Consider the following 27,996-nt stretch of genomic DNA (forward strand, 5'->3'; position numbering starts at 1 on the left):
TAGTCCGTGCATGTGCAGAAGATGTGAGCCTACACTTACCGGGTGATTAGGACGGCGTTGTCATGGTGGGCCATCCCGTTTTCGGGAATGCTGTTGCCGTCGCTGTGATGAGATAGGATGGACTTCTGCCACTTGCAAAAACTGTCCAGAGACTTGTCAGCATGGTGGTTGATCTCCAGATTAGGCTGCAAAAGACAACACAACACACATGCCGAACAGCGTATTACCAAAAAGAATTGTGGCAGCATCGTATTGTGTCATGTCATAAGATAACGTAGCGAAGCATAATGTTTCGTTTGGTTCCACATTGTGTGCTTCTGTATTTTATTGTGTCGCGTTTATTTAACTTCGTATCATATTTTGTTGTTTCATATTTTATTTGTTTCGGGTTATGTTAATTGTATTGTATAGTATTATATAATGTTGTATCGTGACGTATCAAGATGTAACGTATCGTACTGTATCGCGATGTAACATATTGTATCGTATTGTGTACTGTATTGTATCGTGATGTATCGCGTTAGATCTTATCGTACTGTATCCTGATGTAACGTATCGTATTGTGTACTGTATTGTGATGTATCATGTTGTATTGTGTCGTGTCGTATTATATAATGTTATGTTGTACCGTGACGTATCAAGATGTAACGTATCGTATTGTGTACTGTATTGTATCGCGATGTATCGCGTTGGATCGTTTCGTGATGTATCAAGATGTAACGTATCAATATGTAACATATCGTATCGCGATGTAACATATTGTATTGTATCGTGATTTATCGTGTTGTATCGTGTAGTGTCGTATTATATAATGTTGTATCGTACCGTGACGTATCAAGATGTAACGTATCGTATTGTGTACTGTATTGTATCGCGATGTATCGTGACGTATCGTGATGTATCGCAGATACCGTACCGTGTTGCGTCGTGATGTAACGTGAAGTATCGCGTCATATCAATTCTTATTACCACGTGTCGTATCGTTTCGTATCGTCTGAGATAAATTGCCTGAGTGTTAGTCAACTCAAAAAGTCTTAAGCACATCCCTTGAGTAACACCAGTCAAAAAAGATGTTCAAAAAATAACGTGATTATTAGCTAACACAGGAGACGTGGACAGAAGACAAGCAGGAGAACAAGGAACTGAGGAAGTTGTAGAAAGTCTGCTAAACGCATCTAAAGTACTTCCATTAATGTAATAGCTTCAACTATAGGAAACCGTTGCAAAAGCCTTTTCCGATCGACTCGTACTTCCTTCCTTGGATCAAAGCACGGCTCCATTATACATGAAAACTTGTTTGATGCTTCGTGAAGAGCCGCCTTGACCCCTTTAGAAAAAAAACCAGATGCTAGGAAGCGCTCTGTTTCTCCCATCACACATACATACACATGTACTACGCATGTAAGAATGCTCAATCGAGGCTCCCCGAGGGAAGATGTCTGAGCACATCTTTCATCTGAAGTGGTGGCCATATGGTGAATAGTCTGTCTCTCCCTTCAACCACATGAAATACTGCAGCTCACGCACGCCAAGCGGATCAGTTATACACTTGCTACGGCTGAAAAGTACAGACATCGTGTACAGTACAACTGGTCATACTTCCTTCTTACCTGATCCTCAGTCAGAACGATCAACCGGGTCACAATAATGTTCACAACATTTCCTAGACTGGCATCACGGTAAAGTTTGGCAACCTGACCTCCAGAAAAGAAGAAAAGACACAAAGTCAGACAAATTGTGTCCAAATGTCACCAACATCTAATCAAATCAACCTTTAAAGCACTGAACCACATTACTGCAGATCTTTTACTTCAGTAAAAGTACGAACACCACACTCTTAAAGTACTTCACAACAAGTAAAGTCCTGCTGTTTTCTTATCAGATCTGATGTTTCTGTGTTAATATTCCCGCTGCATTAATGTGTGTGTTGTAACTCCTTTATGTGACGTTGTGTAGTTTAATCTACATCAACACATTATATTCTGTAAGATGTGAGAACAGCCTGTTTTCAGCTTTGTGACGACGCTTTTTCCAGCAGGAGTTTATTTATCTGGAAGAGGAGGAGGAGGAGGATTTTCCCAACACATAAAAGAAACACTTAATCTTTCAGTTTATCACAAATATTCAACTTCGACACATCTGGAGATGTTGAGGTTTTACCATCTGAGAAGAAGCTAAAACTGTCAGAGTAATGTGGTGGAGTAAAAAGTACAATATGTACCTCAGAGATTAGAAGGATAAAGTGGCATGAAATGGAAATACTCAAGTACAAGTACCTCTAATGTGTCTCCAAGCTACAAATCCATCAAATAAACTGGCAACAACGCAGAAACCGCACGTTCGATGCTGAGGCAGACATCAAAAAGGACCAAAAAAGTAGGATCAAACTTACAATATTCATCACGGACAAGATGTAGTGCTCGATGTCTTTGCGTCCGTGGTAGCCGACCATCATCTTATCGGCCACCACGAGCGTCTCCACGAAGCGCTCGGAGCTGACGGAGCGCCTCCGCCGGCGGGCGCCGTGCGACCGCTCGCTGTCGTTTTGGGCCACGGGCGCCGAGCGGCCGGCGGAAGGAGGTGTGCTGAACTGGCAGGGCGCGCCGCTTTTAATGAGGTCTGCGGACGGACGGACGGACGGACGGGGGGGAGGCGGAGACAGGTTACAGAGAACAATTACCAAATTCCAAATTGTGATGCGTCATCTGGTTGAGAGGGAGCGAGCCGCCTCGTGTACGGTGCATGCGCCGAGGGAATCTAACCCCTTTGAACCTTGCAGCTAAAGCCTTTTGCTTTATGACCCAGATGCTCTGGGAAAAGGCCATAAGATGGTACATGTCGGGGCATGCGTGCTCCCTGGCAATGACAGCCTTTTTGCTGTTTCTTATAAGGCCGTGAACCAAATACCTAAATATCCACCTGGCTCTTTTTTTTCCAAATCCGTCATACCTCTGCAGTTTGGAGGTCTTTGAATCTAAACATGATTCTATAAATAGGATTCGTGCTTCTATAAAAGTCGAAGCAAAGAGCTCTTTACGCACCGAGGGGCCTTTTTTTTTTTTTTTTTTAATGAAAGCTTTCTCTTACGGGTCAAAAAGGTGTCCGGGCCAGGAGCAACGACAGCACACAAGAGGCCCGGTCATGTCCACCAGAACCTGGGCCTACAACCAAACCAGCAGCTCCTCTTAGCGTGCTATGTAAAGTTATTCCTTTACGTCAGCTCTACCCACACAGAGTCCGACCCAGATGGAGGTTTAACCAACCTGAAATGCCACAGCTGAGCTCCTGGCTTTGCTCTTGTGGTGAGGGAATGGCAGACATTTTATAAATAACATGTTGCTGTGCTTCTTCCAGGTTCCATTCACTGGAGGCGATGGAGGAGATGTTCTTTAATGGCTCGATCAAATACTGTTCCTCCTCCGTTGTTATGACACCGTGCTTGTTGGGGGGGGCGAGAAATGAGTGAAACACAGGTTACAAACACGCATTTTAAACCTACTTAATCATACTTTTTATTCTATTAAAAAGGTGCAGCTCGGTTTACATCTAACAATGCGCTCAGACAGGACAGGAATTTAATTGTAGAGCTGCGTTCAGAGTCAAAGGAGAGCTGTGATTAGACCGCGGACGTCGTCATCGTGACGTCACCCATTGGTCGCAACCGATTTACCTCCTTTTCCCTGTTTGAGTCGTTGTAGGAACCCCAAATTAATTCCAATACTTGTGTTTATTGTATGTATTTGTTCAGCAAAGTCTTGGGAAAAAAATGTATATCTGCAAAAAAAAAAGATATTTTGATGGTAACTATGAACATCCAGCATGATATGAGCCAGATTACCCAAAAAAGCCTCCTGGAGCGTCAATAAGACACCTTGATGGAAAGATTAGGACCTAAAGAATCAGAATCTGCAACAAAAATCACAATAAAACAAAGTCTTGGCCTGTTAGGAAGGAGATTCAGTCAAGAAACTGTGTAGTTTGGTTCAAAAATGGAAAAATATGATGTATTTATGTAAAAAGATTGTCTGAATGGGGCATGCTGGGACTTAAAATGGGAGCAAGAGGTTAACGTGTCTCTTGCAAGCCTCCCGACTTGCGGACGTCTGATGACAATCAGTTACATGAAGACTTTGTTCTCTGTGTGAAGAGAGAGAAGTCCTTCTGAACAAGTTTGTGGGAAACACCACCTTTGCTCCGTAAACAGCACAAACAATTAACCAGACATCACACGATGAGTGTGTGACGTCAGAGAGCTCAAACCGTCCAGACAGCTGATTGCATTAAAAAGCACAGACACAGTTTTGTCCATTTTTGGTGCCGCTAATTCAATTCCTGATGCTCTGCGTGGGTCTTGCCAACAACGCATTTGGCAATACCTTTTCTCCACATGATTACATTTGCCAATAAGAAGCCGTGCCTATTTCTTTTTTTTCCCCTTCTTGAGAGTTATTCTGAAACATAACGGCTATTAAAACGTCTTCCAATGTCTCGATTCGCAAAGAGAAGCTGGACAGTCGCACAAGTCTGTGGGACGGACGCCCGAGGACTAAAAGCGTAGACGGGGTAATGAGCAGCTTGTTAGTGCTGCTCAGGAAGTAATATCTACGGTTATTTAACAGATCACAAAAAAAAAGTGTGATCTCAGCCGCCGGGGCCTCTTAAAAAAGCGTGGTATTCAAAACGCTCTTCGCGAGCAGATCGCCGAGATGCTTCTCCTCCACGAGCGTCACCTCGCTCCGAGCCGCCTGCAGAGACTCGGCGTGCCAAGTGGAAGGACGCCAAGATTCTGTTAAGCAAACTACAATTGTTCTAATCCTTTGGCACTGCGTCTGAAAGATTGGCTGCCATGAGAGCAGCACAAGCTCGGTTTATATATTAGTTATCTGGCATTGGTATCGGGGTGGAGGGGGGGGGGTTTGTTTGAGGTCAGCGGGCGCGAACGTTTTGTGGCTCAGAGAGCAAAGTCAAGAGAGGAACGGAGTGTTTTTTTTTTTGCTCACCAGGCCCTTGCAGTTGCTGAGCGCCACTCGGGTCGTGACCTGCTGGTTTTGCAGGAATCCGACGTAGTGGCAGTTATCCACCATGTTGTGCCGCCACTCCAGGCCTTCCCTCCCCCAATGCTCCACCGTGAAATGTTTGGACACCAGGTCGGGGTTGAGCGTCAGGTTCAGGTGAAAGTGCTTCCCGTAGGCCGACAGCCTGTAGAACAGCCGGGGCGGCGGCCGGGCGTCGGGGTCCGAGGCCGGCGGCGGACCCACGGCGGCGGCGGCGAGGGGGTCGGCCGCCCCGCGTCTCCGCCGGCCCGGCCGGTGGTGCTTCACAGTGTAGCTCAGGAACTCCCCGCTCTCGTCCACCCGCACCGGGACAGTCACCTGGTAGTGCTGCAGGTAGGACAGGAACTCCTCTTTTACAGGAGGAGGAAGAAGAAGGAGAAGGAGAAGAGTGTGATGACGGGCATTGAAATACAGAAGAGATCGACCCCCCGCCCCACCTTCCTCCGGCCGCCGCCGCCATACCTTGAGAGTTGTGAGAAAGTCTTTGAAATTCAGAAGCCGCCATCACCACCAGGCTCAGTGTCCAAGTCAGCGTCTTCCACAAAATCTCCATAATTGGGCGGAGAGGTGTGACATGGGGTGGAGGGTCGAGGGCGCTACAAACGGGTCAGGAGCGCGCGGTCGGTCCGATGCCGCACCATAACAAGTCCGTTGGTTGGTCTCCTTCACTTTGAATGCTCTGGTCCTGCTCGCCGGGGGCTCATCCAGGGTCTCAGATCGCTCCCGATGGCGAGCGCCTCGGCGTCTCACTGGCCTCTGGGTTCATGTCAGCGGCTCGCAGGAAAAAAAAACACCGTAATCCATCAGACGCACAGTCGCTCTCAGGTGCAACTCCGGAACAGGAAGCTCTATATTGGAAGCTCGTCTCGACCGATCCATCTGCATTCCTGTGAAGGGAAACCCATCGCAGAGGGTCAGTGATCCGTCTCTCTGTGTTGGGGGGACCACGGCGTCCATTCATTCATCTGCAAACATTCTCACAGCTCACAAATGTGACGATGTGCTGCTCGCTGTTGGTTTGTGTCATTTTAAATTAAATGCGCTTCCATTTTTGGGATTAAATTAATCAATTTTAAGTTGCCACCTTGCACTCTGGTCATCATCGTCCGCTATGTTTCGTGGGTTTTAGAAACCAAACGATCAGTTTGAATCATCGGCACATGGGAAAAAAAATGAAAATACTCATTAAAGAAGCTTGTGTGTTAAAAAATGAATCTACTAAAATGTCTTCAAATTGTTTCTTTGATCACATAACACAGATATGCAGCCCAGCAGGAAATAAACCAACCAGCAGCGTTTCTTCACACTTCTAAAGCTTAAAGCCAGAAAGATGGACTGAGACGCTTAATCGATCGATTAGATGATTAATCCAAGCAGATTTAAAACCAACAGTCTCTCTCTCTCTCTCTCTCTCTCTCTCTCTCTCTCTCTCTCTCTCTCAATTCAATTAGCTTTATTGGCACTAACGTTGCAACAACAATATTGCCAAAGCATCAAAACACATCATAAAAAAACAGAATAGAAATATACAACAGTAATCTCTCTCTCTCTCTCTCTCTCTCTCTCTCTCTCTCTCTCTCTCTCTCTCAAACACACACACAACTGGGATTTCAGCCACATTTGTCGCCACGTGCACTTATTAATTCAATATGCAGCTGACAGTTTAACGACCGTCTGCACGGTGTGACTGAACCGTAACCGAGTCGACGGTGAGAGCAATTTATGTGCACTTTTTTGTGTGTGTGTGTTTTTTTTTGTTTGACGCAGGCTGCGCGTGCAAACGAGACGACTTCTAAACAAACGTCGGCGCGGTCCCGCTGAAAGTTGTCTCCGAACAAACGGATGGCAAGCTTCAGGAGGCGCGCGTGCACGCGTGTGCATGTATGCATGTGTGTGTGCGTGTGTGTGTGTGTGTGTGTTCTCCGGGCTGCAGCCCTCCACACAGACAGCGCTACTTACTTGGCCACTCTGACCCAGACAGTTGGCAGCCGGCCCGCGTGCATTATTACACCGGTACCTCAAACACACAACCCCCTCGAGGAGAGTCGGGAACTCTAAATAAACCACCTGACATGCTGTAAAAATAATCAAAAATACAAAATAAAGGCGTTGATAGTTATTTGGAGCTGCAGATGTGGAGCTGCAGCGCTGCTACACGTGGATCCTGCGCGTAAAAAGGTTCCTGGAGTGCAACTTTTCCACGCAAATCCCCCCGTATATAAAAACTCGCGCTGCAGAAAAAAAAGAAGTGGTGCTCCCCTGAGAGGATTTACAAATTAAAAAAAGTACAATAAAAAAATAAAACCCGCTGAGACGGGGAATCCACTCCTCCGACAGAAACGGAGAACGAGAGAGAGAGAGAGAGTCCCGTTCTCACCGGACGCGGAGTGTTAACAAGATAGTTACCACGCTCATCCCCACCGACAGCTCCGGGACCAACTGTGCAGGGAGGGAGAGAGAGGGAGAGAGAGAGAGAGAGGGAGAGAGAGAGAGAGAGAGAGAGAGAGAGAGAGAGAGAGAGAGAGAGAGAGAGAGAGAGAGAGAGAGAGAGCAAGGGAGGGTAAAGAGAGCTCAGGACAAACCAAAAAAAAGCTTCTGCAGCTCTAAAGTTCTACTGCTGCTCTCCTCCTTTCATCTCCTTTTGGGCTTTGCCATCCTGCCCCCCCCCCCCCTCCTCCTACACACACACACACACACACACACACACACACACACACTCCCCCCTCCCTCTCCCCCTCTCAAACACACACACACACACACCTCTGGACCTCCTCCAGCAGAGAGGGTCTATCCTCAGTCGTCTTTATAATCTTTGCGTTCTCGGTGGTGGCTTAAAAAAAAAAAACGTGAGTTGGGGCAACAGCGGGAGTCCACACACACACACGCACGCGCACACACACACACCAACTACTGCTTTCAAGAAGGAGAGGGGGGGCGGGGGGGGGGGCTCCTCCATCAGTGCGCATGTCCCAGAACAACACGCAGCACTAATTCTGACCTTCACATCATCCAGTTAAAAGCACTTTGTATAAATTATCATTAAAGGTAAACTCATTTATTTATGGAGCGTAATGTTTGACAAAGTCCTCCCATCTTTCTGCTACTTTACACTTTTTACTACTTCAGTACTTTTTTTTTTACTCCACTCAGTTTGTGACGGCTGCAGATGTTCACATTAAAAAGATGAGTACTTGAGTACAAGTAGAAATACCTTCTTGAAAAGTAAAAGCCACCGGTATACTGAACAGTATTATAAGCAAAATGTACTTCAAGTAGAAAAAAGAGTACTAACAATAAACATTCCCACAGTTATTATTACTGATGCATCAAGATTTAGTTGGTATATATTACATAACTGTAGTTCAATGTATAAAAAATACATCATATTCTATAAATCATGCATTTTAAGTGTAAGATTTTAATTTGCAGTAACTATACCTGTAAAAAAAAAACATGCAGTCAGGTAGAAAGTACCTCTAATGTGTACTTATACAAATGTTACTTTCCAGTGGACTAAAATAACTAACTGTATAGTTAAAAGTAGCTGCACCCGGAGCAGCTGATGTTAACCAACGAGTAGTAATACTCAAGTACTTTTACTCTTGATACAAATACATTTGGATTATAGAACGTCTGTGTACTTTTACTTAAAAAGTATCAGTTTGAATGAGAGTCATTTACTTCATTAATGAATACTTAAAGTATGAAAAGTAAAAGTACTCATGGAGCACTTTAATGTTGCAGCTGGTGGATAAAATGCTCATTTTAACGAGCAAGGCATCATGTTTTGGAAGTAAAATCTGCAAAGTAAACATGTAAAAATGGAAAGTATGTACAAAAGTATACGTGCGCAGTACAAATCCACTTCCTGCAGGTGCACGTGAGTCCGTAGGGAAGACGGTGACATCACACGGCAAACACAAATATCCACAAAAAAGAAAAAGAACAAATTGTGATAATAGTTTGAACAAAGTTTAAACTTTAACCTGAAGCATCCTGATACAAACACAAACGCCTTCAGTTCACAGCTTCTTCACGATACCTTCTCTTCATATTTACTACGAGTGTTTCAGATCTGCTGCTTCAGGGTCCGCTGTGGAGGGCAGCCCCGTGCACTTTGGAGTAATTTAGCCTCCCGTCTATCTTTAGTCTGTAGGAAACTGAAAATCCTGCCTATCCCTGAGTTTCAGCCCCAGCTGCTCATTATCGGAGCCTCTGTCATTAGTCAGGTTGTCATTACAGCTCTCCTGCTCGGCCTCACGGGGTGTCGGCTGCGTTGGTGGGGAGCAGCGCCGCCTTGTGTCCGGACGCAGCATCGCGGGCATTTAAATTTAAAACCCTTAAAGCAGTAAGAAGTGTTTTCTTTACTGATGGTTGACAAGAAAAACTGGCTCCGATAATCACGATTATGTTTAACCTTCTGTGCACTTTGTTCCTCAAAGGTGAGGACATCTTCCGATGTGGGTATGAATCAGGGAAAGGTGTGTCAGTCATAACCTCCACGTTTATAACCCCGAGATGAATGCAACACACTGCACACACACACACAAAGGTGTGCGACTCTCCAACTTTGTTCGCTTGCAGAAGAAGTATTAGAAGTACCACTCTGTAAAAAGTGTTATTGAGTGGAAAAGTACTTTGTTCTGGAGGATGAATTGCTCTATCGGGGTTTTATTGTTATAGATTATACCATCTAATACTTCATTAATGTGTATGCAGCATCTTAATGTTGTGGTCAGGCGACATGGAGCTGATTTAAGCTATTTTAAATGAATGAAGTGGTTTAATTTATCGCGTAACAACTTATTGTTCTTGCTCATTATCGGTAAAGTCACCAGCGACTGCTGTAAAAAGTACAATATGTACCTCTTAAATGTAGAGTACAAGTAGTGGGCATAATATTTGAATACACAAGTGCTGAAGAAGTATAAATTAAGTTCAGGACTTCAGTAAATGTTCTTGGTTACTTTCCTTTGTTATTGTGAATGAACTACATTTTGTAAATTTCAGCAAAACATTATTAAATGTGTATTATTAATAACATTTAATTCAACAGTTAAGCATATTATTTAGAAAAATGTGTCTTTGGGTGAAAACTTGCTACAGTGTGAAATAAATAAAGATGCTCTGAATTCATCTGTTTCATGATTATTAATATATTTATTGTTTAATTCTACATCTGTTTATTTCTTGCATGTGCAACACACCTGGCCAATAAATTACTCTGGACAATAATTCTGAGTCTGCTGGTCATTAATGGTGAATAATAAAAACCTTACTGGGTTATCAACTCCTGCATTCGACGCACAAATAATGAAATAAACGTGACGTTAACATCATTTAAGATGCTATTGGTAGACATAGAAGTGTGGGTTGGGGTTCAATCTTCATTTACAGATCAATAAGTCAGCATGCGGCGGTGTGTTCATGTGTTTATGGCCCGGTGAAGCCCGCCCCCGCACAGGAGTCACCTGTTTCATCGGCTGTAAAGACTCGCCGCCGCCTCCGCTCACAATCTGTCGTCGGGGCGCGTCTCTGAGTCCGTCTCTCCGTCCCTCATCCGTGTGGTAAGAGCTTCCTCTTTGCTGGAAGACGTCGTCGTGAGTCGTCGTCTCTGCTGGCGAGTGGGCGAACGAGGCGACTAACTCTCTTGAAACCCTCAGACGCCGTCATGGCCGTGACCAACCAGCTGGGCCCGTTCGCGCCCTCCGACTTCCAGACCGGCCTGTGTGACTTCTGCGACGACTGTGGAACCTGTGAGCGCTCCACACACACACACACACACACACACACACACATGATGAAGACAGTTGCTCAGGAGCTGTAGATTAAGTCTTGTACCCCTCACACACACACACACACACACACTCGCAGGCTGCTACGGCCTGTGGTGCTACCCGTGTCTGGGCTGCTCCATCGCCAGCGACATGGGCGAGTGCTGCCTGTGCGGTCTGAACCCGGCCATCCGCGCCGTCTACAGGACCCGATACAACATCAACGTGAGTCTCACCTGTTGAAATATTGCTACATTTTGTTACTTCTCAATATCACGAACATTATCGTTTATATTTAGAGTGTTTTATAAGCCTTTGATGTTTCTTTTTGTACTCTTATATTACGTTGTACTACGTTTATCTTCCTCTCATCGCTATTCTCTTTTTGCACCAGTGTAAGTATTACTTTTAAGACACTTAATGTCTCAATTTCTATTTGATTGATTATTAATTTGGGCTATAACATGTGTGTAAAGTAGTTTTTGTCCTCCTGAACAAAGCTGAGGGAGTTACTTCTGCTTGTGATCCCACGTTGAGGAAGTACTCTTACTTCTGTAAAAGTACTATTAAGACAAAGTTAAATCATACTTCATTATAAGTAAAAGTCCTTCATTCAAAATCCTACTTCAGTAAAAGTAATATCATCATAATATATCATCTCAAGTCTCAAGTTTGAACTACTTGATATCAGTCCAGTGGTTCCCAGCATAAGGGTCGGGCCCCTTTAAAGGGTCACCAGATGAATCCGAGGGGTCGTGAGAGTAAATAAAATGTCTGCTACACAAACTTGTGTTTTTTTTTTACTCTAATCTTCGCTTTGCGGTTTTATTGGATACTTTTATAGGTTTCTTTATTTAAATGAAGGCAAGGCCCTCTTTGGGTTGAAAACATCATGATGGAGCCACACCTGCCGTTTGTTTGCATTTCTTTTATGAGCCACAAAAAGGTCGTTTAGGATTAATATTTAACTCTGCTGTGGAAGATAAAACCAGAGTAATAAATCTTTTGAAACGTTTTTAGGGGCCTGAAGAGGAATAGTGATGCAGTATGAAAGGGCCCATCGCTGTTCACTATTGGCAGCGTAAAAAAAAGAAGATAGTTGTGTTTTTACCTTAGTTAAGAAATGCAGCTGTAAAGTAATGTAGAATTTATACATTTATATTTTAGTAGTTATTTAGTAGATATCCAACGGGGGAGGTTTGTTCACGAGCCATTCCGGCTTCTAAACTCTCCTTTTAAACATGTAAACGGTGTTGAAATAATAGATAAATATGTGCACAAGGAGCATCAGAAACCACTGTTTCAACGGGCGTCGTGCTCGTGTTCTCAGGGCTCGCTGTGCAGCGACTTCATGGCGGCCGGCTGCTGCCCGTTCTGTACCACCTGCCAGCTGAAGAGAGATATCGACCGCAGGAAGGAGCAAGGCATCTTCTAAATGTGAGAAAATACCTCATTAAAAAATATAAGGAAGATGCTGAGATTTTTTTTTTAATCCATGTTCTACTTCATTCCTTCTAGATGACGTCACGACACCAGACGAGTTGTGAACGTGCAGCATCGCTGTACTCTCTGAAGCATTCGGTTCATTCTCTCTCTCCGACTCGGATGTTTATGAGGTATTGCGTATCACGCGGCCAATACCGGTGCTGTAAAATGACTAAAAACCATAATCGTTTGAGGGAAGGGACATCCAGTTAGACATTAGTCTGCATGATTTACTGCTTCGGATATAAAAAGTTCACCTGATCCGCTGGTTGACAGGATGTGGGTTGAATGTTTTTAAAGGTTTTCTTGAAATACATAATTAAAACTCTTAAGTTGAATTAATAAAGGTTGTGCTTTGTTTTGTTTTTTTTTCTTAATTTGCTCACTTGTGTATATTTTACTTCACACCAAACTCTAGTTATTTAAACCTGGAGTTAGTCATTTCTTTTGAGGCTCAGATTGAAATATTCCAACATCTACAGGACGGATCGGCACAATATTTGGAGAGATACTTTTATTGCCCAAATGTGTATTTAAATAAAAAATAACTAAAGCTAACACCATCAGCTGTTAGCATTTGGTGCCAATCAGAACATGTTTGCATGCTAACACCTGTTAAACCAGTGTGTTAGCATGCTGTCGTTAGCATTTAGCTCAAAGCTTCAATGAGCCAAAATAACTTAAAAGTATTTTCTCACCGTCAAATATTTTGAGTTGATCTCGTTTGAAAAAAGATGAAATTATTGAGCTTCAAATAAAACTTATTTTAGCTTAGAAAAACAACAACTATGAACTGCAGTTTCTCAGTATTTTTTTTAACAGCAGCTATTTTTTTAAATCTCAAAATATGAATTATGGCTGCATTCAGTTTACTTGTGCCACTTGTATGACCTCGATGTTGAGCTATCCTGGAGTATTTATACAGCATGCTGGCACACCTAAAGTCAAATGGGACCATAAATAATGAATCAGTTACAACTCTGTTTTTCCGGCGAGGACACGTCACAGGAAGAAGCTCCACGAGGACGAGCAGCAACGTTTATGTTCCTGCTGACGGGTCGGAGGCGACAAACAGGAACTATGAGCACGATACATCCAGGTCTTCAGGGAAAAGAGTTTAGAAAGTGTTGATTACACTTTAGCCGCTCTACAGCTGTGTTATAATATATTAGAATAAACTATGTACCGTGTTGCCACTTCTACAAGTAAATATCGACTTGAGGAAAATGTTTTGGATCATAATTAAAAAAAAAGACAAAAGAAAAAAATACAACATACAGTACGTTAGAAGTGGTTGAGGAGGAATTTCATCTCACAGCTTTCAAATAAGTGAATTTTTATTTAAATGTGTACGATATGAACGACTCGACCGACCCGAACAAGATGCCATGAGCATGATGAATAATTAGTAATGCAATTAAATGTACTAAAATAATATTGAATAGTATTGTAAGCATTAATTAATTGATAAAATGTGACAGGTTTAAATATTCTTATTTATTAATTCTCATATTTATATACTTCTATGTAATTATCCCTTTATTTACTTTGACAATTATTTTGGATGTACTTCTCATAAATTTTTAAAACGTATTATTAAATGTGAATATTAAATTGGGGAATTTTTTCTCTTTTTAATGACCTTTTATTGAATTAGAACATTTTTTTTAAAAATCAACCGAGACGCTGAACAAATCGATTTCTCTCCGCTTTAAATTTAATTCAGACCGAGAATGTTTTTACATGACGAAGAACAACGTGACTGATATTTGTGTGTCGTTGCGTCACGTTTGAAAAAAAAACAACAGGAGAATATGTTGGAACGCAAAAGTTTTCTTCTGTTTGACCTCATTACATGTCAACGATGTGAATAAATCACATGCAAACTCTTAACATGACAATAAAATAATGGTAAAGTCCGCTCAACGTTACACTGCAGTCCTTCATACATCTATGCCAGACACAGAGCGGAAATATTGAGAAACATTTGACTATTTTCCCTGTAGACAAAAGTAATAAAGAGTTTTTTTCATGAAAAGTCCAACAAGTGACGGTGACGTTTGTTTGAGCAGGAAGACAACACTTTAAGACGGACTGAGGGAACAGTGTTGGGGGCGTTTTACTGGGTCATCTGGGTCTCCATGGCCTGGGCCGCCCACTCCGGAGCAGCCGAGCGGATCTTTTCTAGGAGGTTGTTGACCTGGAAACACAGAGACTGGATCTGTTTGTCCCAGGTGGGGAGCGCTTCACGGGCTGCCGGAGACAAAGGAAGAAGGAAAGGTCATGTGATATGTTGGACTTTGTGAGGTTGTAACAACAAATGTACACGTTCAAAGCCGGGTTGGTGCTTTAAGACACGTCTGATCATGCGTGAGGAAACTGACAAGATTCTACACAAATGTTTGTGTTCATAAAAGAAAAGTTGATTCTGTTTTGGGGATCTTTTTCATCCGATTAAACCGTTATACAACACATCCCCAGAGTGGTACCGTCCTCCATTCCTGTATAAAGTATTTGCAATATCCATAAAAAAATAATTGGAAAACTAAATAAGTGGAGTCTATTTTCTTCCAACTCCGTTAAATATGACTTAAATCAAATTGAGGATTTTGTTTTATTGAAACGCTTATTTGAAATTTTATTTGAAAACAATCAAGCTTTGAATGCCAAAAATAAAGACGACAGCGTAAATTGGATTTACTGGATTATAACGGTCACTTTAAATAAAAGAATAGTGAAAGTTTGGTGCACCAACACGAACATGTGAGAACACGCAGACCGTGAACTCACTCTCAAAGTGTACGATGCTGTCTATCTGGTCGATGAAGCCGTTCATGCGTCCCTCAGTGATCATCTGGGAGGCGATTTTCTCGGCCTGAAGACAAACAAAGCAAGAAAAACATCTCAGGACACATTGAGGAAAATAAACATCTCCACAAAAACGATTTGTTCAGAAAAAAAAGAATATTGAATACTTTTGAAATGCATACACTTTAAAAAATAAAATACATAAACAAAAAAACAAGTTAACTTAAAATTGTGAAATTAAATAATCTCACTACATACGTTTTGTTGTTTAAGATTTTCTACAATGCGTTTAAAAATGCTTCACAAATGTAAAATGTGTTATTTTACTGATGTCTGCAGAGAGATGAACAGTTGGTTGACCACAAGTAAACTATTTAAATGTTTAGAGCTTAATATAATTTTTACACGTACTCACAGTGAAGTGATTTTATAAATATTGTTTGTAGAAAAGGCGAGAGAGAGAAAACAACAACATAAAAGATATTAATCGTAGTGATGTCTCGCTCACCTTTGCTGGGGGGATTTCTAAAAGTGCTCCTAGTTCTTCAAACGTGATGTTGTTGTAGAGTTTGCTAGCGGACAGGAGGTTGTGTTCGATCACAGCTCGGTCCAGGATGCTGGAGCCTGCAAGAGGAAGACACGCATCTTACACACCATTCACGCTCATACTGCCAACCTCACAGACGGACGGGTTGAAACGTACATTGATATCATTCAGCATGATTTAGACTTAATCAGGATATCCTTACATCTGACGACCAGACAAATAAAGTCTAGAAATCAAATGGAAGAAACGTCTTATAACTCCACAACCTGCCTGGTCGTCACATTTGTCGGTTTTCCTCAGTGTCAGAGTAATCCAGTGATAGTTAAAGCGATGAATACATTACAAACAGAGACTGCCCATTAGTAATTTGGCATGCTTTTGATGTTGCCAATTCAACTAAATTAAATAAATATAGGCTTAAAAAAGGGGATCAAAATAGAAAACCAGCACTTGCACCAATACCTGTCATTTTTTCTGTTTTATGGGTTTCCAAAATATCCATCTATCAGATTAGCAAAAACAGCTTAGCACTCTACTGAACTGTGCCTTTCAAGCTTTTTCACATGCAAAATTAATGAAAATTTCAATATGAACGGTTTCCAGGTAACATGGTGCGAAGAACACGTGCATGAAAAACAGGAGCTGCACTTCAACTACTACAGTTTGTGTAAGCTGGTCGGCAGAGATCGTCAATATTTGCAAAGCTGCATTCACTGTTCAAATGTTATGGGATCGGTCCTTTGGGTCACGGCGACTCTTTACTTGTTTTCAAAGGCTTGAAATACATATATTTCTACTGCCAACACAACTCACAAGGTGAAGACTCTGACGTGGACTTTTTGTTGTACCAATTTAAGTCAGTAAAAAAAGCGCTAGAAGACTTTATTCTGAGCATTAAGGGCATAAACTGTGAGACAAACAATCAACTTCTAAACTCCATCTGGGCACCTAGCTGCAATAAAACCAGAAACATGTGCCTCCATTCACTAACAGTAAATATGCCTCGAGAATGACCTGAACAGCATAAAACATCCTCCTCATCATGTGGTGAAATGTGACATTGAATCCAGTGAAGTACGTTCTAGACACTGTACACTACATGACACTCAAAAGTGATGCATCCTTCCCAGCAAATACAACAGCTATCGGTTGAAGAAGAGATACTGGGAATAGGAAACCCAGCAACTTAGCAGCTCAGGCTGCGTAAAGCTAATTATCTCCACTCACCATCTGCTGTGGTGGCTTTCTGGTGAGGCATCAGCATGGCAGCAAACTCCTGCAGCTGGTTTCCTCTGATAATACGGTCTAGGTACATCTTCTCCAGAATACCATAGGCAGCCAGCTGCTGACAGCGCTCATCCTTAAAGAGAGTGGCCAACATACGGGAACGTTGCTGGCCTAAAAGAAAGAAGAAAAAAATGATGTACATTTGGTTTGAGACACAAAGTTTGTAATTTAGATCCTCTTTGAAAATGTGACCCTAGGCACAATCGTCTTGGTGGTACCTGCAGAAGCCAGTATGGTGCAGTTTAGGGCATGTTTCAGTGCCTCCAGACGTTCAGTCTCATGGACAATCGACTTATAAGACAGCTCGTTGTACCTTTGTGCAGCCTCAATGAACTTCCTCCTGAAGTCTAAGACTCTGGCATAGCACACCTAAGATGTAAAACAACATTAAACACTGACCCAAGCAACTACAACCATTGTTTACTACAAAGTAACAGTAATGCAGATATAATCATTGTACCTTATAGTGTATCTGCAGCTGTTCATTAGAGGACTCATTCTGAAGCAACGAGGCTCTGTTGATATACGCCTCTGCCTGCACTGGATCATCATCCTCCAAATAGAGACGGGCAATTTTCAGGTATGTATCCAATTTATAGTCAACATTGTATTGCCTAAGAGAGGAAATAAAAAAAAGTATTTAAAATTTAGAACATATCACAAACAATAAAGTTATGGAAATATATCTGCTAGTAGCTATCTTACTTCTGTCCCGTTTCCAGGGGAATACCAACTAAAACCTGGGCAGCATTTCTCCAGTCTCCCTCTTTTTCATAAATGGTTGCTAAGTGTTGTCTGATTGAGGCTACCTGAGGACGTGAAAGAACATAATATGATTATGCATTTCAATAATCAACATAATAATCAACAAAATACCCAGTGGAGTTACAAGACAGTGCAAGTGCATTCACCTGTTCCTCAAAGGAAATGACCCTGGGCTGGATCTTTTCCAAGGTGAAGTGATACACGGCTTTAGCCGTGGCATCAGGCAGGTTGGGCAGATGTGTGCAGAAATCAGTGAGCAGCTGTCTCGAGATGACAAGACTGACATTTTCGTTGACCACTGTAAAAAAATAAAAAATAATAATGAGGTAAGATGTCCTGTTGACATCCAAATGTATTACTCTTGGAGCGAAACAGTGTTGATGTAAATGAAAACTGGCACTGCATACTTGCTTCAACAAAGGCCTTCAAGGACTCCAGCTGTTCTGCATCTGTAAACTGAATGGCCTTCTCCAAAATCTGTCGATATCTAGAAAAGATTTTACAGGTTAGAAACTACACCACTGTTTAGACGAGGTCAGTGCAACAGATACACAAAACATTTAACAGACTGAGATTGTAAAACATATATATATGTATTTACCATTTAATATGCACAGTCCCAAATACACACATTAGTCGAAACAATATTAATGTTTAGTGCTCATAATATGTTGGTCTGTTATTCAAATGCAAATTAAAATGGACATTTAATGAACAAAGCTTAAAAGCACTATATTTAGCGCTCATAATGTGTTAGTCTGTTATTCACATAGAACTAAAAAGGTACATTTAAAGAACAAGCTAGCCAGTAGCTAGCTAGTAAACAGTAGCTACTGGACGCTAATATGAGAAAATGTAACGGTAACGTCAGTCTTACACTGACCGCATTTAAGTCACATGGACATAGAGTCACATACTAAATGACAATCTGTATAATAAAGTGATTTGACAGATATATATAAACGTTTAACGTTCACCTAGCTAACGCTAGCTTAGTGTTTAGCTAAAGTAGCAGTGCGGCTAACGCTAGCTTAGCTCTGTCCATCGCTTACTTTCCACACGTGGACGTATGGCAACTGTTACACAGTGATGTGTGTCTTTATAAACGGCGATACATACTTAGCAGCAAGATCTTTGTGAGATCCAGTTGAATTCATTAGCTGTGCGAGCTCCTGCCTCACATCGGTCGCCATTGTCGCAGAGTAAAGAGTCAACGACACCGGCTCCGTCAGCCAAGAGTGGAAGGAAACTTCCGGTGTGCGCTGACGCGCGAATTCCGGTCCTCCAAACGCCATCGAACCACCAACAGGTCGTGCATAGAAAGTCTTACCTATTTATAGTACAAGTACTTATGAGTATTTTCAAAATTGTATTTAAATGTTATTAATTACTTTCCACTAAAGAGCCCTTTATTGTAGGGGCCCAGTCGTTACATCTATTTCCTTTTTTTTCTTAAATAGTTTTAAAAAAGACAAACATATACTTTTACATAAATAGCCATACATTACAAAATAAAATGTGTTTGGTTTATACATTTGATAAAAGTCTAATAAAAACAAAGTCATCATAACTAAATCTGTTGTCTTTTACACATTGAAGGCCAGATGACAAATTAAATAGTAATATAATAATCCTTCAACATTTGCTCAATGAATTAGTGATATGTAGTATTTTATAAAGTTGGGGAAAATAAACTGTCAGAGGGTCAGTTGAAAAGTATGCATTCATATGGCAAACACTCCTTTGCCCTGTTGATGCTTTTGGCTTTAATAATAGCATAGCTGAATAAAGTAACTATGAGCATTGGGAATGCAGAATAGCATTTTAATTTTGTTGTATTTTCCATTTTCATATACTCTATTTTTTTCTATTCACCTATCAAAATTCCTTGCATGTGTTACGTAGCAATAATCCGTTTCTAATTTCTTTGTTTTTATGCATATCAGTGCTCTCTAGATAAAGAGTATATATATATATATATATATATATATATATATATATATATATATATATATATATATATATATATATATATATACACATATATACATACATATATATATTTATATGTACATATATATACACACACACACACAAACATATACAACTTTAATCAAACATTTAGCTGACACTTTTATCCAAATCGACTTACAATAAGTTAATTCAACCGTGAGAACAAACTAAGAACAACAAGAATCAGAAAGCCGGATTAATAAAGTATCTATCTATCTACCTATCTATCTATCTATCTATCTATCTATCTATCTATCTATCTATCTATCTATCTATCTATCTATCTATGAATCAATCAATGTATGTATCTATCGATCTATCAATCCAATTTTGTCGCTAAAGTGTGCTGCACCTTTAACAGTTACGTAGCAGTGACGTAGCGCGCGGAGGGCGTGGCCTACTTGTGAAATGTCAGGGAGGAATGGCGCTCGGCGCGGTATTTTGAACAATCGCCTTTTTCCTTTTCCTCGTTTTATCTGGAATCGTTGCCCAGCGTGAAAAAAACCTCTGGGTAAGCGGGACTACTTGTTCACCGATCCCGCGGTTTTCTCCGCACTGCGTCCCGCAGAAAGGCCGCACACTTTTTTTTTTACCAGTGTGTTGAATGTGGAGGTATAATGTTGTGCTAGCTAGCTTGGGTTAGCGAGCCCAGCAAGTTTGCTAGTACAGTTGTCTCCTCATAATGAGGAAGATAACTGGGGTTAGACGGGAATGAACAGCGCAGAAGAACTGCCGAATCTCTGGTACTGACTTATCACATAATTATACGTACTGACAGAAAGTTCATCGAGTCCTAACAAACGATTTAATGACATATAGTACTAAATTTAGAGTAAAAGCTATTGAGAGTTGTTTTAATGGTCTTTTCCCCCTCTGTGCTGTCAAAACATTACGGGAGCACGAGTCGACGTCAGCTGCTCCTGCTTTTTTAAATTCTGTTACCATATCTCTTAGCCTTGTATTGAATATTTAGAAACGGATCCTGTTAAATTTTATTTCGGCTTGGTCTAAAACACAAATGTAATTTATATCTGGTTCAGGCCATGCTAACTTGACTAGTGTACCATTAAAACACATGCTGCATGCGCCGATTGGTTATATATATTGGTGCATTTGTGCTAAATGCATTGTTGGAGCTAAAATGTTTAAATCCAGATGGATGTCTCAGGTGACAGGAGGAATTATTGAAAGCTAGCATTGTTTACGTTGTCAGAATCTGCTTAAAGAGTTTGTTACTTGCTAGTAGCCCACTGAAGCCATCAAGTATTTCCTTTAGCTCCAGTGTGTGCCAGCTCTTCTGCTTTGTTGTGGGTAAGTGTGTGTGTGTGTTTTTTGTAGCTTAACGTATGTAATACGAATTAACAGTCAGTGTTCAGGGTTAGCTGGAGAGCTAACAGAGTTGATGACGAGGTAAAAATGGCGGATCTTTCGAAATCCAACCCCGGCCTGAAATAGTAACGCAGCCAGCGAACAGTCTATCGCTTTTTTTCTCGCTCTCACGCTTTGAGCCAACTGGGATCACTTCTGGTTTATGTGAAACTAAAACTAAAACAACAGTTTCTTTTGGTCGCTTTCATCCAGGTGACGAGAAAACAACCGGAGCAGTTAGCAGTGTGTGAGAGACATAGAGTGTGTGTTTGTGCGTGCGTGGGGTGGGTCGGGTTCATACGTGCGTTTGGGAGGATTAATGTTGAGCAGAGTGCAGCAGGACAAAGATGATCGCTGCGGCCTCGCTGACCCAGCATCAGCTGTCAGGCTGTGGCAAAGATTTGTGCAACTCAAATGTGACTTATTGGTCAAATATCACGTGCTTACTGATTAATTAATACACAGGTACCTGCATAAAGTTCTTACAAGAAAAGGGCTTTCACAAATATGCAGCTTTAACTGCCTTGCTTTTTTGTTTATTTTTCTTGCAAAGCTCTTTGCAATGGCTATTGTTCAGTAATGCAAATGTATTAGTTATGTCGAGCAAATTGAGAGCAATGCACCATGAATATATATATATATATATATATATATATATATATATATATATATATATATATATATATATATATATTTAAATTGTAAATATTGTTTATTTCAATTAAATGCATGAACTATATGTAAAACATGCGTGATGCATGCATTACATGCGTCAGGCATCACGATGCATATGTAAATGCATATTTCTCCTAAATCTATTTGAAATAAGTGCATTTAAATAATTAAAATATTGAAATATAATATTTATTTAAAGCTTTAAATGCATTAAGCCACCATTTTGTGCAATTATTTAATTGCTCTTTTGTGATTAACAGAGAGCTGGGACTTTGCAAGCATGGACGTGGTGTCGCCAGAGCTCAACAGCCTCCTTCCTGATGAGATCATGGACACTGAGGCCATCGAGGACATCCCTCACTCCCAACCAGACGGCAGCGCGGTCCAGTCGGAGCCCGGCGATGACACGCCGGTCCCGATGGAAACGGATACGCCGACGGCATCAGAACATTTAAGCCTAAGTTCAAACGTCACGTCGGCAGAAAACACCAAGGCTCTCGCCGCCGTCGCGACACTCGGCATCAGCACCGGAAGTCAGCTTCCCGTATCAATTTCCAGCACATCGCCATCCCTTCTCACCCTCAAACCAGCCATGGCTACTTCCATAGCCATGACCAAAACTACAGATAGTTTGTCCGGGACTAGTTTCTCTACAAGTGGGTTGCAGAGGCTCACGGCTCCGTTCACCATCTCTGCCGCAAACCACCAGATCATTCTCAACAAGGTGGCCTCATCTCAAGCCACAGAAGCGGCAAAGTCCGCAGGTATCTCGCCGCAGGTCATCAAGCAGGAAGGACAAAAACTTTTGGTAACAACCTTAGGAAAGCCGGGGCAACCTTTAGTGTTGCAGTTGCCACACACGGTCGGCAAGCCGGGCGTTTCACAGACTTTAGGGGACAACAAATCTCAAGCGACACAGTTTAAAGTGGTGACTATCGGTGGGAGGTCAGAGCTGAAGCCGGTGTTGGGAGGTGCTGGAAACCAGTTGACCACATTACAGGCCCAGCAGCTCAAGACCGTACAGGTAACATTGATTGTTTTGTATTATTGTGCAACATTTAAACACAACCAATTTAAATATTTGATAACTAGCCACATATTAGTGTTAAATGAAAGTAATTCAAAATGCAACTTTAAGCTTTGGCCAATAAGATTGCTCTCTGTTAACAAACTATTCTCTATGAATAGAGAATTGCAATAAAAAACGTAACTGGCTTTGTTTATGTTAAAATAAACATACACCTAATTAGTTATGTGAATTATCAGTTTGCCTTATTATTAACAAAATGGAAAAAAATAGATATTTGAATAGTTCAAACTTTTAATTTTTTAAAGAAATAATCGATCACCAATTTTCAGCTGATGCTGAAATTATTCATAAATCATATCATAAATCTAAATGAATATCTCTTTACAGATTGCTACGAAAACACCAGGAACTTCAGCTGCACCAATCAAGTTTATCATCACAAAAACTGTTAACAGCAAAGGTCTAAATCCTCAGACGACGGTGTCTCCTGTTATTGCAGGTGAGTTTATTTGCTTTATTGTTGTGGGACACCGACATTAGTCAAGACCGCTTGCAGTACTTTTAAATTCCATTTCAGCTGTAATTTCGCCAGAGTTTCCTCAAATCTTGTGCCGTGTGTTCGCAGGTCGGGTCCTCACACAGACTTCCCCGGGGATTCCCTCGAGGACCATCACGCTGTCTGAGCCACACAACACAAACATACACAGTATCTCCGGCAAAAAGATTGCTATTTCACCTCTCAAGAGTCCCAGCAAGGTAAGTCTACACACAGATCCGAGAACGAGAATATCTCTCTGTCTCTCTCTCTCTGTGTGTGTGAGTGTGTGCGTGTGTGTGTTCAATTGTAATGCTGTGTTAATAGCATTAACTAGCATGCTAATAATGCAGCACGCTATTTGATCAGTTAAATCTAATTTAAGGCAACAAACAAACCAATTATTAATGTATTTATAACTTATATAAAATGCACATTCCTGCTAAAATACCAGTAATATGATACCGCCAGATAAAAAAAAAAAAAAACCATGATCTTTGGTCATATCGCCCTCCAGCTTCACGACATCCTTAGTTTAAGCCGTTATTTGAGTTGATGTGCGTGCCATGAGATGTTTATGCATCAATCGGGTGTTCGATCAGCTCAGACGGGATCTCTCCCCTTCTTGGTCTCTGCCAGGTGACGGTGGTGTCCGTGGCTTCCCCGAACGCCAACGCCGCTCAGAAGTCGCTGACGCTGCCGGTCAACGTGACGCTCGGCCAGCAGATCCTCACCGTGCAGCAGTCCACCTCCGGATCTCCAGTCAAGCTGGCCACCGGCCAATCGACGGCACAGGTACGATCGGGGCTCGGGTCGCCGTTTATTGACGGCTTGGATAGGTGAACGCGGTCTGTTCTGGACTTTAAGTTGACAGGGAAGTGTGTGCCGATGTCCAAAATCTGTCTTTTCCTGGATTTGTTTTCAGGGCTGCAGAAAGTAAAGTGATGTAATCTTCTGACATGCTGTAATCATCTTTGACATGCATAGATTTAACTCTCCTCACACATACTTGCATGTAAAAAGACTTTGAACTTAACTTTTGTCAAACTTCTTTTTTTTTCCAGAATATTAAGTCGGTGCAGTCCGTGACCTTGGGCGGAGTCGGCAGCTCCCAGTTCAAGACCATCATCCCGCTCGGCGGCCAACCCAACGTGCAGCAGATTCAGGTCCCGGGTAGCAGGTTCCACTACGTCCGGCTCGTCACGGCAACCACGGCGAGCAGCTCGGGGCATCCCAGCGGTCCCAGCGGTCCCAGCACCAGCTCCATACAGACAGGTGACCTCTTCTGATGGTTTCTCTGCAGGGTTCTTACCGTCATGGAAAACCTGGGGAAAAAAAGTTATTTCCAGGCCTGGAAAAGTCATTGAAAAATGTTTTTTCCCCAAAGTGTAGTAAAAGTGGTGTAAATGTGTTATATTCATGTGTTCATGTCGTTCATTTAGTCTGAAATAATGAATCTGCTTTTAAAAGAAAGAGGCTCAAAATATCAGCAAAAAAAAAGTTTACTGTATGCTTTGAATCCTCATTGTTAGTTCAAATACTACATTTGATCACTTTTTACTGTTTACACACAGATTTCACTACATGTTTTGGAAATCCTTTGGTCAGAGCGTGTATGAACCCTGTCTCTGGTAACGACGGATGGATGGAAGCTCTTCTGCTGCAACTTAATGCGTCTTAATGTCCCACAGCGAAGCCCATGGTGGTCAGCACCGGAGCGGTCCGGATGTCCGTGCCCATCGTCCCAGCGCAGAGCGTCAAACAGGTAGCTGCTGGTTTTTATGTCTGATCGCTGGGAATCGCTGCGATATTATGTGATTGCAATATCAAACGTCGTGATTTATTACTGCAGGTTATGCACGTTTGTCAACATGTTTTATCTCGTGAGATAAAGTTTATTTTACTGGCAAAAATGGATTTCGAATAGGCCTTCAATGCAGCAATCATGAAATCACAGATATTGTAGCTTCCTCCATTGTTATGGTTTTTAAACCGCAACGAATCGGTTAATCCCGACGTCCCGAATAGCGCTCTTCATGGTTCATATGAATGAATATCGATACTCGGCTTTCACGTATTGTCAAGCGTCGCCTGGGCTTTGTATTTCCTGCAGATGGCGCCGAAGCCTTTAACATCGACCATCGCCGCCACTCAGCCGCAGCAGCGCCTCATCATGCCCGCCACGCCGCTGCCGCAGATCCAGCCCAACTTCACCAACCTGCCGCCCGGCACCGTCCTGGCTCCGGCTCCAGGAGGAGGGAACGTGGGCTACGCAGTCGTGCCGGCACAATACGTCACACAGGTGAGTAGAAAACTCCCTAAAACTCCCTCTAAACAAGAACTGGCTCTAAAGTAGTGGTGCATTTCAAAGTTAGTGGTTCTGCTACTAGTACTTTAGAAGTAGAGGGAGAGAAGGAGATGCCCATCCCTACAGGCTTAGTGTGTTTAAGTAGTTTTTTTATTTTCTTGTTTTCTGTTCTCTTCTCTCCTGTAGCTTCAGCAGACACCGTTCGTGACCCTCGCCAGCAGCTCTGGCTTCCCCGCGTCCACTGGTATCCAGACGCAGGCCAGACTGCCACTCAACGGGTAATAAAAACACTTCAGATGTTATTGGGGGACGGACCAACCTAATCGTTTGTTTTCTTTTATTCAAAAAGGATGTTTTAAAAGACAATCACTTGAGCAGAAAATGTGGCAGAAAAAATTATAAAATGCAAATAATTAAGGACTATTTAACCGAGTGTCAAACATGTGACCTCTATATGACCTCCATAATTAAAAGGGAAGATTGTCCGTGACATTAGGCAAAGTGATTCATGGCGGAGAGGCGGCTGAGCGGGACCTTTGTGCTGTAAAGACCCCGCTGCGGTAAAATGAGAGCTTTTCTGAAAGGGAGTCTGGCAGCTGCAGATCTTTACATCACGAGGCGGTTGTGCTCGTGGAAACACTACCACCTTTGTCCACAGGGGTCGCCAAAACTCAAATGAAAACGAAGCTTCCTTGTACTTTTCAAAAATACCCATTCTGTACATATAAATACAAATATGAACAAAAGGTTAGACTGTTTTAAAACTGACTTTTCTGAACTGTGAACTTTAACATGCTTTGATTTCATTTAAATCTATATGTTGTATGTATTGGCTCACAGGTTGTCTACAGCAGAAACGACCTCCAGACCGAGGAAACCGTGCAACTGCACCAAGTCGCAGTGTCTCAAGCTGTGAGTATCATTTAGACCCATCGACTGTTTTACATGTGTTGTTACTGTCGGTCCACCTGTGTTTGTGATTGAGGAGCACTATTTTGTGTTTTTCTTCTCTTTTTTTGTAGATACTGCGACTGCTTTGCAAACGGGGAGTTCTGCAATAATTGTAACTGCAATAACTGCTTCAATAACCTGGAACACGAAACGGAGCGTCTCAAAGCTATAAAGGTGAGGCAGGAGGATTGTGAGATGTGTCGTCGTAGTTTTATTTCCTGTCACGCGGATGAGTCACAGTTGGAAATGCGTTTTTTTGTTTTTGTTTTACCAGACATGTCTGGACCGAAACCCGGAGGCCTTCAAACCCAAAATCGGAAAAGGCAAAGAGGGAGAGTCCGACCGCCGACACAGCAAAGGCTGCAACTGCAAGCGGTCGGGCTGCCTGAAGAACTACTGCGAGTGTTACGAGGTGGCTTCTCCTTCGCTCTCCTTCGCTTTCTTTTCTTTTCTCTAACCGTTATTCACACGCGTGCGTTTCCTTTTTATTTCCCCTCCGAAGGCGAAGATCATGTGCTCGTCCATCTGCAAGTGCATCGGCTGCAAGAACTTTGAGGAGAGCCCGGAGAGGAAGACGCTGATGCACTTGGCCGACGCCGCGGAAGTGAGGGTGCTGCAGCAGACCGCCGCCAAGACCAAGCTGTCGTCGCAGATCTCAGACCTGCTCATGAGGACGACGCCCGTGATCTCGAGCGGAGGCGGGAGGTACCGTGACGCTTTTTCTTTACGCTTCAAGACTCATCATTTGCACTACGATAAGGATGATGAATTTGAGTTAATTTAGGAGTTTTAGTTTGTCTCGGTCTGTGTATTGGCTCCAGCATCTAATCAGCATTAATGGAAACATGACACTCAGGTGAACAAGCTCATTTTCATCACTTTTCCACCGCAATATCACGGCCAAACGTTCAGTCCGGCTCCGTCCGAGCAGCTCCAACACAGCTCCCGATAAGTTGGCGCAGAGTTAATAACAAACAGATATAAAAAACATGAACATTTTCTCCTGTTTACTAATGTTTAGCCGACATGTTCGTGGTGTCAACCCCTTTGTGCGCGCTCCTTGCTCGCTACGGGGGCCGCTCTTTGCCGAGATCATGAAGGATGATGTGTTTTCTAACGGAGTGTCGCGCTCCGCTTCGCCCGCAGGTTGCCGTACACGTTTGTGACAAAGGAGGTGCTGGAAGCGACGTGCGAGTGCCTGCTGGAGCAGGCCAAAAAGGCCGAACAGGCTAACCAGCCTCAGGTGGAGGCGGAGAGGATGATCCTGGAGGAGTTCGGACACTGCCTCATGAGGATAATCAGCTCCGCGGGGAAAGCCAAAGCCGACTGCGCCTCCATCAACTGCTAGGCCGCGGGCACTCTGGCGATCTTTCCACCCTCTAACTTAACCCCCTGC

General features: G+C 42.4%; 4 protein-coding genes across 5 annotated transcripts in view; 2 read left to right on the top strand and 2 right to left on the bottom strand.

Annotated features, from left to right (window-relative positions):
• adamts6 (ADAM metallopeptidase with thrombospondin type 1 motif, 6) overlaps positions 1–10,580 on the bottom strand; it is a 56,341-nt gene extending 45,761 nt beyond the window's left edge. The window contains exons 1-7 of one of the 2 annotated variants that reach the window (XM_068574179.1): positions 10,526–10,580; positions 5,517–5,941; positions 5,001–5,404; positions 3,264–3,438; positions 2,393–2,619; positions 1,611–1,694; positions 40–185 (exon numbers count right to left, since the gene is read on the bottom strand). In XM_068574179.1, the coding sequence (XP_068430280.1) occupies positions 40–185; positions 1,611–1,694; positions 2,393–2,619; positions 3,264–3,438; positions 5,001–5,404; positions 5,517–5,607 (1,127 nt within the window). In that variant the 5' untranslated portion in view covers positions 5,608–5,941; positions 10,526–10,580. Of the gene's footprint in view, positions 1–39; positions 186–1,610; positions 1,695–2,392; positions 2,620–3,263; positions 3,439–5,000; positions 5,405–5,516; positions 5,942–7,013; positions 7,117–10,525 lie in introns of those variants that run through there. The other variant, XM_068574178.1, reaches the window with a different exon arrangement.
• A 145-nt stretch (positions 10,581–10,725) lies between these two features.
• On the top strand, positions 10,726–12,263 carry LOC137784180 (placenta-specific gene 8 protein-like). The gene is made up of 3 exons (XM_068574667.1): positions 10,726–10,810; positions 10,929–11,053; positions 12,159–12,263. Exons 1-3 carry the CDS (start codon positions 10,726–10,728, stop codon positions 12,261–12,263), a joined length of 315 nt encoding a protein of 104 aa, XP_068430768.1.
• Positions 12,264–14,012: 1,749 nt separating this feature from the next.
• On the bottom strand, positions 14,013–18,984 carry cops4 (COP9 constitutive photomorphogenic homolog subunit 4 (Arabidopsis)). The gene is made up of 10 exons (XM_068574047.1): positions 18,840–18,984; positions 18,128–18,207; positions 17,867–18,018; positions 17,661–17,764; positions 17,416–17,569; positions 17,174–17,324; positions 16,896–17,066; positions 15,630–15,745; positions 15,104–15,188; positions 14,013–14,566 (listed from the first exon to the last, which is right to left on the bottom strand). The coding sequence occupies exons 1-10, from the start codon at positions 18,911–18,913 to the stop codon at positions 14,433–14,435; spliced, it is 1,221 nt and encodes a 406-aa protein (XP_068430148.1). The 5' UTR covers positions 18,914–18,984; the 3' UTR covers positions 14,013–14,432.
• A 1,159-nt stretch (positions 18,985–20,143) lies between these two features.
• Positions 20,144–27,989, top strand: lin54 (lin-54 DREAM MuvB core complex component). The gene is made up of 14 exons (XM_068574365.1): positions 20,144–20,244; positions 22,037–22,800; positions 23,194–23,305; positions 23,432–23,562; positions 23,981–24,136; positions 24,406–24,616; positions 25,033–25,106; positions 25,455–25,643; positions 25,836–25,927; positions 26,490–26,561; positions 26,672–26,774; positions 26,875–27,012; positions 27,103–27,305; positions 27,747–27,989. Exons 2-14 carry the CDS (start codon positions 22,057–22,059, stop codon positions 27,946–27,948), a joined length of 2,427 nt encoding a protein of 808 aa, XP_068430466.1. The 5' UTR covers positions 20,144–20,244; positions 22,037–22,056; the 3' UTR covers positions 27,949–27,989.
• Positions 27,990–27,996: the final 7 nt, after the last annotated feature.

Source organism: Clinocottus analis, unplaced genomic scaffold (assembly GCF_023055335.1).
Source record: "Clinocottus analis isolate CAN_PGR_092001 unplaced genomic scaffold, fCliAna1.0.p SCAF_13, whole genome shotgun sequence".
NCBI lineage: Eukaryota > Metazoa > Chordata > Actinopteri > Perciformes > Cottidae > Clinocottus > Clinocottus analis.